At 39.9% G+C, this 12,136-nt stretch overlaps 1 protein-coding gene across 2 annotated transcripts in view; it reads left to right on the top strand.

The window, feature by feature from the left end:
- TTC39B (tetratricopeptide repeat domain 39B) overlaps positions 1 to 12,136 on the top strand; it is a 137,803-nt gene that overhangs the window by 49,462 nt on the left and 76,205 nt on the right. The window contains exon 2 of one of the 2 annotated variants that reach the window (XM_084627999.1): positions 1,505 to 1,539. The exons of the other annotated variant lie outside the window; for it this stretch is intronic. Coding sequence (XP_084484125.1) covers positions 1,505 to 1,539 — 35 coding nt within the window. The remainder of the gene's footprint in view (positions 1 to 1,504; positions 1,540 to 12,136) is intronic. 2 annotated transcript variants of the gene reach the window in all.

Raw genomic sequence — 12,136 nt, 5'->3', positions numbered from 1 at the left:
TAGATAATAAGGTGATAAGTAACAGTCAGCATGATTTATCAAGAACAAATTGTATCAAACCAACCTAATAGGGGCTTTTTTGGACAGGATAACAAGCCTTGTGGGTAGTCGGGAAGAGGTAGGTGTGGTATATCTTGACTTTAGTAAGGCTTTTGATACTGTCTCGCATGACCTTCTCATAAACAAGTTAGGGAAATACAGCCTAGATCAGGGGTGGGCAAACTGTTTGGTCCAAGGGCCACATCTAGGTGAGGAAACTGCATGCAGGGCCATGAATGAAGGGCTGGGGCAGGAGGTTAGGGTGCAGGAGGGAGTGCAGGGTGTGGGAGGGAGTGCGGTGTGCTGGAAGGGGCTCAGGGCAAGGGGTTGTGACACAGGAGGGGTGCACGGTGTATGAGGGGGCTCGGCAGGGGGTTGAGGTACAGGGAGGGGTGTGGAGTATGAGAGGGGTTTCAGGGCAGGGGGTTGAGGTGCCGGAGGGGTGCGGGGTGGGGCAGGAGGGTTGCAGGGTGCAGCAGAGGGCTCAGGTCAGGGGTTTGGGGTACAGGAGGGGTGTGGTGTGCAGCAGGGGATCAGGGAAGGGGGTTGGGGTGCAGGAGGGGTGCAGGGTGCAGGAGGGGGCTCAGGGCAGGAGGTTGGGTGCGGGGTGCAGCAGGGGGCTCAGGACAGGGGTTCGGGGTGCAGGCTCCATCCCGTCATCGCTTACCTTGAGTGACTCCGGGATGGCAGCAGGGCTAAGGCAGGCTCCTAACTGTCAAGGTTGTTAAGCACTAGAGCAAATTGCCAAGTGAGGTTGTGGGACCTCCATCATTGGAGGTTTTTAAGAACAGGTTAGACAAACACCTGTCCGTCATGGTCTAATTATTACATAGTCCTGACTTGAATACAGGGGACTAGACTAGATGACCTACTGAGGTCCTTTCCAGTCCTACGTTTCTATGATTGCTTGATTTAAAGGACTGGGGAAGAGGAGGAGGAAGTGACTGTGGGAAAGAATGGAGAAAAGACTGATGGGGAGAGTACAAGTTTTAAATTGCCTCTTCACTAGTTAACGAATCCAGTTGCCCTGTAAGCCACTTTTAGATCCAATTTTCTATTAAGTATTTCCAGTGAAGCTTTTATAGTTATTATCTTAAATATATTATTTATCCCAAGTATAGTTTTTATAATAGAAGGTGTGAGCCTAAGGTGACCACTGGACCATAAACTTCAGCTGAAAGGACAGCTCTGCTTGTGGGGTGTGATGGGAGGTCTCACTAGTTCAACTCCATATTCTAATGGCAATAAACTATGGTAGGTGTTGGTTAATAGGCTAAAGTTGTAACCAAAGCATGCACCAGTAGCTTACTAATAAATACCCAATTGTGAGTTATTTCTCTAGTGGTAGAATAAAATCAATCTGATTCTGTAGCTGTGTGGCTTTTTGGCATCACTTCATTAAAAAACAACACACATGCACCCTTTCTATTTATTGAAAAGTCATTCTTGGCTTATTTTTTTGCAGGAAAACTTTGAAGATGCCTTTGAAAGCATCCCAGTGTAAGTGCAATTTTACTATTTATATTTTCCATTTTTAAATATAGAGTCATACAGAGTGCTAAATTATTGTTGCCTAATATGCACCACACATTTCTGTGTGTTGGTAAAATCAGCTATTGTTCACTTGTACACATGTATAGTGACCATTTATATTTCCAAAACCAATGATGCTCTTAAAGGATGCCTCAGCCTTGGTGTATGTGTGATTGTAAAGCATTTGGTGTTTCCTTACACTCCTCCTTTATAATTTTCATATTTGTTGGCAAAGTAGTTCAGTGCCATACTGACAGCTCTGGAGAATCTCATGAAGAGGTGCAGTATGAACAGTAGAAAAGTTACTATTAGATAGTCTTCTGATGGAAATTACTTTCAGGCCCTATCTTTCTTTATCATATTTGGCCAAGCAAAAGACCTTGAGCAGGGATTGTTCCACCCATGCATGACTGTGTGCAGACTTACCCTCTCCATGCATTAATGGAAGTGAGGTTACATGCAGTAGTGGCACAAAATTGCACATAAAGAAAAGTGATCAGTTCCCCTCCAACTGTATGGGAACTACATAAGAGTTAACATTTCTTGTTGCTGTATTAAATAGTGTTGCAATAGCACATTTGATGATCTCTCTTACTATGCAACTGCACTGTCAACAGATTCTGGCATAGCCATCCCTGAGAGGACTGTAGGTGGAAGTTCCAGTGCTAAAGAGCTGGAATTATGGCCTCTATACCACCCTCCAGCCCTGCTACTAGTGTAGACGGTGAAGCTGGAGTGGTGGAAGAAGCATGACCTAGCCCAGTCTTAAGGCTGCTCTAAGTTATACTGGGGGAACAGTCCATCGCAGAAAGGGATGAGGACTGGGGCAGTGCAGAGGCCACCTTTACACTGGAGAAGAGACTTAAGACGGTAAAGCTCTTAAATTCTGATACCAATCATGGAAGTCTGTATCGATGGTTTCAGGAGAATCAGACCTGAACTAGGCAGGTGCCTTAATCCTAAAGCCAACTTTGTTAGGCAATGCACAAATCTGAGAGCTCACAGGATGAGCCTCTGATCCCATCCTTCATGGGTCTGAGCTCTCCAGAAGAGTATAATGCCTTCTGAAGCGAGTGATAGATAAGGCTGCACTACTCAGAACCAAGGAGGAAGAGCTACTATATACTAAGCTTAGGAGAATGCAGTTTGAGTAACTGTTGTACTGAACTCACTGACTGGCCCCACCATTGTCTTCTAAGTGAACAGATATGCACAGAATTAAGCAATCGTCCACATTGTCATTCCTCAGACTTGGTGTCCCATTTAACTACAGTTCACATCCGGATCCACAGCCTCTTGTGTTTCTTGGCATTCAAGCAGGACTGAAGGATGCTCAGACCAATGTTACTGCAGCTTCCTCAACATCAAAGACTCAGTGAGAGGATCCAGGCTCATGATTCAAGTTCATAAATCCATTGACAGGCCTCATATGTGAGACGTCCGCTCTTCAGTTTAGAGAACTTCTACACCAGATAAGTTACTGATCCCACAGGAGACAGTGTTTAAAAACTGTTGGTGTAGCTGTGGACCTAGAGTTTGATACCGCATAAGAGAATGCTGCAAAAGTTGGAGTTTCAGGTGGCACTCCTGTCACATGATTTATAGCAAGTAATCTTGGATTTTTTTTTTCTTCAGGTTCATTTTACCAATCAGATGAATGGCATATGACACAGACACATCCTAAGCATTAATTGAATTACGGACTAAGGTCCAGATCCTCAAAGGATCCTAAATACCACTGAGCATCTGGGTCTAACATGCTAATCTTGAAGGCCTGTCTTACAGAACCAGCTATTGGCACAAATGAGTATCAGGATGTTTCATTATCGCAGGGCTGTGGAAGCTATCTGTTTTTTACCAGTGACACCATTACTGCTATCTTGCTATCATTACTAGACTATTTCAGACCATTCCAACTGGTAGGTGAATTTTGTATAGGCCTTAAATATCATCATGTCAACCATACATGAGAGAGCCCATAAGCTCTACAATGTGTTTGGAGGTGAGGCAGAATGGGAAAGTGGTCCTTGATGAATGTCTGCTAGACCCTGAAAATTATTAGTGGTGTACTCTGTCCTCTTCCTGCTAGGATTCAGAGCCAATTGATTATATTGACAGCTGTGGCAGGAGACTGAGTATTTGAATAGCTACACTTTTCTGGGTTCTCTATCAGCATTGACCATGGCTGGTAAAGATAAAAGATGGAAGCTATTCTGTTCAGTTTATGGACAATAGAGCAATAAAAATAAATGGGGTCATCTGAGCTGAAGGCATACTCATTGGCAACTTGCTCTCTGCTTAGACAACTTCAAGGCAATTGTGGGTAGATATAAGTTCTGTGTCTGGGGCAGGCTCTTTCATTTGTTCAGCCACCTTTTGGAGAATTTGAGAGAGGAGGTGAGCCTGGATCCATTCAGCAAGATGATCTCCGATTCATGGTAGAGAGGTTCAAGATCCTTGGGCTTCTATAATCCGTCTTCCAGGATGAGAAGTCCTTCAGACACTCTGGATGCATTTATCTGTCTAATACCAGTTGTACCCAAAAGCCCCGCTGACAAAGAAAGTGTTTACTTAAGTCTTCAGTCTCAGCTTCCTTAGTACTATCTTTGATTTCAGCTTTCAAACAGCAAATTTGATGGGGCACCAGAGGGGACCCTTCTCTTAATCTAATGGAACGCTGCTGTTCTTTCTCTTCACCCTGTAGGGATTGTCATTCTTTCCCTTTGCCCTGTAGGGATAGTCTCTTGAGACTCTTTGTGTCATGGAGTAGAAGGAATTTGGAACTGTGGTTTGCCTGAAATAGTGGAATAGTTAAACAGTTCAGTTTCATGCTGCTGCCAGTCCTCTCTCTCTTCTCATCCCTTTTTAAGGGGCCCTCTTATGAAAAACTGATTTTATTGCTGATATTTCCAGTTGCCAAAAAGAGAAGATTTTCATGCCAATTTGCATCTGAATTTTATGCAAGTTTTAGGCTCCATATGGTGACTTTGGAATTCATCATTCCTCAATCTATAGGACTGAGTCAAGACTCTTGACCTGGAATGCAAAGAACTGCAACATGATCAAGTAGTACACAGGAAATATTTGAAATTCTGGGTCATTAAGGAAACATTTGGAAGCCATAGATGCATATCATCTTCCGTATAGAACATAAGTGCTTAGTTTTTGAATATACTAACTGTAAAAGATTCTTTCAATGAATGATATGTCTACTCACATGTACTAGAGCCTCTCCCTTCCTAACAACTAAACCTAATATTAAGATTAGTAGGGGCATCCTTTGAGCTATTGTGCGTGTGTCTCTGAGAAATGTTTCCTATGTATCCAGTTCCTCAACTGTCACTGGTGGTCATAACATGCAGTAAGGGCTTCTCTACATGAGGAATTTGCATTGGTATAACTTAAAATATAAATTTTAAACTGATCTTGTTAAACTGGTGGAAAAAGCTGCATGGACACTCTTATTTCAGAATAAGAATGTCTTATTTTGGTTTAGTTTAAGGGTATGTCTATACTACCCACCGGATCGGTGGGCAGCGATCAATTTAGCAGGGATTGATTTATTGCGTCTAGTCTAGACTTGATAGATCGATCCCCGAGCACTCTCCTGTCGACTCCTGTACTCCACCGCTGCGAGAGGCACAGGCAGAGTCAACGGGGGAGCAGCAGCAGTAGTGAAGACACCACATGAGTAGGTCTAAGTACATCGACTTCGGCTATATTATTCACGTAACTGAAGTTGTGTAACTTAGATCGATCCCCCCACGTAGTGTAGACCAGGCCTAAGTCATTTAGGAACAGGTTTAACTAAACTTCTATAAGACACTCATATCAAAATAAGTGTCCACATAGTCTTTTGCACCTAGTTTTAGTCAGTTTAACTAGATCAGTTTAAAAGCTGATTAAAATTATACTGGTGCAACTTTCTCAGGTGTGCAAGCCTGAAGAGAATGAATGAGATCAGGCCTGGTGGTTTATCCTGCATATACAGTGTTCTGTTAGGATAAACTGCCTTGGTGTTCACACCACTAGTTTCTATCAGGAGAGTTTCCAACAAAACAAGTTCCTCTTTATCTGGCATTATTCACTAAACGTCAGAGCTTACTAGGAGAAACCAGGTTGCATATGTTAGATGCTAAATGGGTGATAAGTTATCTAAGAGGGTAAAATCCTTCCCTAAATCTCCAGGGCTCGCTGTGGTGTTTGAGGACAAGTCCAAGGGGAAGCCAATCTCTGTTCAGATTGGCTAAATGGATTAAATAGATTTTGTATCCAGATTCTTGTATAAGGATCTTTTATAGATTTCAGTACCACAGGGGCGAAAGGTTTAGTCAGTCAGACATAAAGCTGTGTTTATGGCATGCCCGAAATGTCTCCTTCATAGGCATTTTAAGGGACTGTCATTATACAGCTCTCTAGATATATTTTAAAACCAGAAGGGACCATTATGATCATCATAGTCTGACCCTCCTGCATAACTCAAGTCATAGAATTTCTCTAAGTGACTCTTGCATCAAGCTCATTTCTTGTTACTTTGAGTGGAAAGACCGACACATTTCCTTATATAGCCAGGAGGACGCAAATGTTCAAATTTGAAAAGGGGCATGTATGTGATCCTAATCATCACAACTTCACTTGTTGTAAACACAACTATCAAGAGTCACCATGTTCCAAGGGTGTAACTGCAAAGATGACCAGTTACTCACTTGTGACTGGTTTCAGAGTAGCAGCCGTGTTAGTCTGTATTCGCAAAAAGAAAAGGAGGACTTGTGGCACCTTAGAGACTAACCAATTTATTAGAGCATAAGCTTTCGTGAGCTACAGCTGTAGCTCACGAAAGCTTATGCTCTAATAAATTGGTTAGTCTCTAAGGTGCCACAAGTCCTCCTTTTCTTTTCACTTGTGACTGGAGTTTAATCTTCCTTTTTCTTCGAAAATTCAAGCCTCTGACTGTTACTAAATTCAGCATGAGCTCAGGACATTACAGATTACTTCTTCCCAACCCTTTTCCACACAGAAGAAGACAACTCCCTGCTTGTGACTCCATGCAGTTAAGTCTCTGCCCCTTACGGTGCAGTTTTTTGTCTTTTTCCAATGTCTTTTTCCACAGTACATTTAGCCATTGACAATTTAAGATCTTTGCACTTAATATTTTCCAAAAACATAATGAGTGCTGTACAAACATAATATTGTCCTCTATCTCAAAGAAATCTCAATGTAAATAGACATAATTCAGACAAAGGACTGAAATAAAAGAATGCAACACATTTACCTTATGTCTATATTACTGATTCTTGACCGAAAGCTTCACTTTTCTTATAACTTTATGAAAACCTAGTCTATCTTCTATGTTTTCATTATCTAGTAAAATTAACCTTTAACATCTGCAGTTTTGACCCTCATTCATATGCTTTGCCATCATCTTCGCTTTTCCTTGAGCTGAACAGTTCTTGAATCATTGACAAACTTTTTTCCCCTTTCTCTAGGGCAGTTAGAGATCCATGTCTTTTACTCCCAGATTCAAATGAATTTTCTCTGGAAACTTGGAAGCTCTTGGTTTTTAATTATTATGAAAATTAGATTAAATTAAAAATTGCGGAAAAGTCAAATCTCATGGTCCCACCCAAATTTGAGCCAAAGCCTGATATAGACTAGCACATACAGCTGGCCTTGATTCCCCCTTCCACCTCTCACCCCCCAGTCCTCCTCCTTTAGGAGCTTGTACAGAATTCTCTTTAATTATAGTAATATTATCTGTCTCTCATCCTATGTACCATTCCCTCAGTTTCACCTAAACGTATGGCCATAAAAATACCCTGTAGATTACCTTTAGATTGTCTTTGGGAGGAAGTACAGTAGCATGCATGTCTAGAATCCAACCTCTTAGAAATAAGCCATACCCATAGAGAAAGTTCCCTAATCATTAGTTTTCTATAGCAATTTGTGATATGAAACACTGGGTTGTGGCATAGTTGAATGTCAAAAATGTAGGGTGGTTTAGTTTTTAAATTATCTGAAACAATGATCAGAAAGGAAAAAGTGGGAAAGGAAGACTTAAAATGATATGAATTTTAGTAAAGGATTTTGAAAAGAATTCTTAAATTTGTCAGTGGCTCTTAATTTTAGAGGTGCCAGTAGGGAGAAACATAATTTACTGGTATCAGTTATTGTCCCTCTTTTGTCTCTCCTTTCCCCACCCAAAGCTGGATATTACTAATCCGTGATCCTACCAAAGCTGCTCTGAACGGTATTACTGGAGTAATAGATTAAAGGCCAGAAGTGTTTAAAGAAGTTAGAAGGTTATCCTTGTAATCTCAGAAGTGTGGTTAATGTTTCAGTTATACCTGCACTTGTGTTTATCTGTCAGTGGGTAAAGCACTGGGAAGCAGCTGGAGATGAGGGGGACGGGGAAGACCCTAAATACAGGTCTTGTCTAAGATACTTAGGAAAGTCCATGCCTGCTGGGAGGGGGAATCCTCAAACTTTCCCAGGGGGTGCTGCAAAAGTAGATTGTCAAGCATACCTGTAAGCAGTTTAAGCTTTTTCTTATGTTTGGTACCTGGACTGTTCACGGTCAAGTAGAAAATCAATCATTAAGAAGACATTTTAAAACATTACAAGTCCATGAAAGTCAAGTTTATAAGTAAAGTTTTAAAAGGAAGTGATATCTAACTAAATAAGCACATTAGAAAATGACAGCTGGCTTGGACTTTTGTCCAATTCAAAGAAACCATATTTGGCTCATGAATCCTAAAAGAGGAACCAAGTTAAACAATTCGAAAAATAAACAATTTAAGCTGGCCTTATTTATGTCTGAAGTTATACCATTTGAGCTTTCTGCATTTTTTTTTAAAAGAACAATTGCACAAAAGATATGCTTGTTGCTTCATCTACTAAGAAAAATTTTTAGGGCTGTCGATTAATCGCAGTTAACACAAGCAATTAACTGAAAAAATTAATCGTGATAATTGCGGTTTTAATCGCACTCTTAAACAATAGAATACCAATTGAAATTTATTAAATATTTTGGATGTTTTTCTACATTTTCATATATATTGTATTGTAACTGAAATCAAAGTGTATACTATTTTTAATCTAAATATTTGCATATAAATTGTAAACAAAATAAATGGTATTTTTCAATTCACCTCATACAAATATTGTAGTGCAATCTCTTTGTTGTGAAAGTGCAATATACAAATGTAGAATTTTTTTTGTTACATAACTGCACTCAAAAACGAAATAATGTACAACTTCAGAGCCTACAAGGCCACTCAGTCCTATTTGTTCAGCCAATCGCTAAGACAAACAAGTTTACATTTACAGAGATAATGCTGCACTCTTCTTAATTACAGTATCACCAGAAAGTGAAAACAAGCATTTGCATGGCACTTCTGTAGCTGGCTATTTGTAGCATGGTATTTACATGCCAGATATGCTAAACATGCGCAAACTCCTTCATGCTTCAGCTATCATTCTAGAGGACATGATGATGATGCTCGTTTAAAAAAATCTGTTAATTAAATTTGTGATTGAAATCCTTAGGGGAGAATTGTATGTCCCCTGCTCTGTTTTACCCGCATTCTGCCACATATTTCATATTATAGCAGTCTTGGATGATGACTCAGCACATGTTGTTCATTTTAAGAACACTTTCACTGCAGATTTGACAAAACACAAAGGTACCAATGTGAGATTTCTAAAGATAGCTACAGCACTCAACCCAAGGTTTAAGAATCTGAAGTACCTTCCAAAATCTGAGAGGCATGAGGTGTGGAGCATGCTCTCAGAAGTCTTAAAAGCAACACTCTGATGTGGAAACAACAGAACCCAAACCACCAAAAAAGAAAGCTGCTTTGGATTGTTATTGAGTAGAACCTGTCATCAGCATGGACATTTGTCCCCTGGAACGGTAGTTGAAGAATGAAGGACATATGAATCTTTAGCGCATCTGGCACGTAAATATCTTGCGACACTGGCTACAACAATGCCATGTGCAAGCCTGTTCTCACTTTCAGGTGACATTGTAAACAAGAAGCGGGCAGCATTATCTCCTGCAAATGTAAACAAGTTTGTTTGAACGATTGGCTGAAGTAGGACTGAGTGACCTTGTAGGCTCTGAAGTTTTACATTATTTTGTTTTTGAGTGCAGTTATGTAACAAAAAAAATTCGACATTTGTAAATTGCACTTTCACAACAAAGAGATTGCACTACAGTACTTGTATGAGGTGAATTGAAAAATACTATTTCTTTTGGTTTTTACAATGCAAATACTTGTAATCAAAAATAAATATAAAGTGGGCACTTTACACGTTGTATTCTGTGTTGTAAATGAAATCAATATATTTGAAAATGAAGAAAATATCCAAAAATATTTAAATAAATGGTATTCTATTGTTTAACAGTGCGATTAATCATGCTTAATTTTTTTAATTGCTTGACAGCCATAAAATTTTCCTATATCTTGGCTATAAACTTGCCCCTAAAATAGGTACCTATTTAAAAATAGTGTGTGTGTGTGCGGCTTCTGTAAAATAACAGTGAAATGTGCAGAAACACACAGAACAAAGTTTTATAATCCCAGAGTTCACAATCCAAACTTTGATAGGGCCTATGTTTTATTCAGCATAGTATCATTTTGTGGTGTCAGGCTGCCACAAGGGGAAAAAACCAGTTCAAGGCCTGGTCTGCACTGGGGTTGGGGATCGATCTAAGTTATGCAACTTCAACTACGTGAATAACGTAGCTGAAGTGAACGTACTTAGACCTACTCACCACTGTGTCTTCACTATGGTGAGTCGACTGCTGCTGCTCCCACGTCGACTCTGTCTGCACTTCTCGCGGCGGTGGAGTACAGGAGTCGATGGGAGACGCGATAAATTGACCCCCGCTGGATCGATTGCTGCCCGTTGATCCGGCGTGTAGTATAGGCATACCCCAAGAGAAGAAATGCATCTGAAAGGACTGCATGCATTGAGGCATGCTCACAATCAGACATAACAAAGTACTTGTGCATGTGCAAGTGAGGAGCTTTGTTCATCCTTTGCAATGGGGAGCACCTTTTATATAACAGGTTTTATTTAAACTTGATCAATATGAAGAGTCTGTTTTGGAGTAAAAACTATATATGCCTGGGGGATCTTCCCTGGAAAATATCAAAATACCCCATGCAATTTCCTGAATGTTGGAAGATGAAGATCTTTGAGGAGAGAGGTTTAGACACTCACACAAGTATTAACTTATCTGCCATTTAACTTTGGTCTGTCTCTGTTTTTGTTGCCTTTTTTTTTTTTTTAAATGTGCACGAAAGCACCGACCACATTTGTTAACTTCCATCAGAGATGCACATCAAACATGCCAAATACCACTACTAGATGGTTAAATTTTAAAAATATCAAAGCGCGTCCCCCTTCCCATGTGCCTAAGAATATGGAGCTCCTGTGCTCATCTCCATTCCAAAATTAGATGTCTCTAGCTTCTCCTTCCACTATTTTATCCTCTGAATTTTAAATCAAACATTAGTGTGTGTTTCATTGTAATATTTTGACACTGAACTTTCTAAACAGATATCTTTACTTGCTATGTCTCCTGAGTTTTCTTTTCTTATTAATTCTTTAATTCACTTCCCTGTTTTCATTTCTCCTACCATCTGCCTTTCTGTTTCTCTTGGTGTTTCAGTTTTTCCTTTAATTAACTTTTAATTTCCTTTTTTTCCCATCTTAAATTTCTCTGAAAGAGGGTGCTAGGTCCTTTGGGCATATGTTCAGCCCAGCATGTCTGGTATGGACCTTACCACTTCAAACCTGTGAATTCTGTGAGAAGTAGTCCAGAGGGTGAATGAGGAGCAATAATTTGACCTACAGGAAATAGGCTGTAAGAGATTTTTTATTTCAGGAACGATTCGGCAGACTGGGAGATCTATAGGGAGCAGAAGGTGTTTGGGTAGGCTCTCCTTTCCCTGCCCTTTCACTTCTCCTAAGTACTCTTCTTGAACTCATTCCTCCCCATCTGCTCTGGAGTACCACAGAGGAGAAAGAGCTGATGGATGTTTTGTTATCTCTGGATTTTAGCTAGGCCTGTCTTTTCTTCTTGGGGCAGAGACTGGAATTTTAATTATGAAAAGGGCAAACCAATGTAGACTTAAACTTCTAGAATCTGGAGGCACACTGAAAGAGGATATCACACCTCAGTAAATTGAATTTTCCTTATCTTGTTATGGTGTTCTCTCTAAAATATAAAAATAGCCAATATTAACATTTAAATTGTCAACAATTTCCCTGTTGATCTTAGCAAAAAAAAAAAAATATAAAAGTCTATTTGTGCAGCATTAAAGGTGCCTCAGAAGAGGAAAATTAAGAGGATTTAATTCTTCTTTGTCCTGGTGACATTCCTTTCTTTTTGGAGGGAAATCATGTTTCCTCATAGTTAATAAAGTACAATTTCCAATCAAATCAAAGTTCCGATAATTTAATTATTTTGCAGGAAATCCTCAGCATTTCATGGGAGCGGTCTCAGAATGGAGTAATTTTTAGTAATTGGGGAAGAGATGGAAAATGAGTCAAG

The sequence above is a fragment of the Lepidochelys olivacea genome (assembly GCF_965140295.1).
Source record: "Lepidochelys olivacea isolate rLepOli2 genome assembly, chromosome: 5".
NCBI classification, from domain to species: Eukaryota; Metazoa; Chordata; order Testudines; family Cheloniidae; genus Lepidochelys; species Lepidochelys olivacea.
The sequence above is the reverse complement of the archived record's forward strand: the minus strand, read 5'-3'. Positions and strand labels throughout refer to the sequence as shown.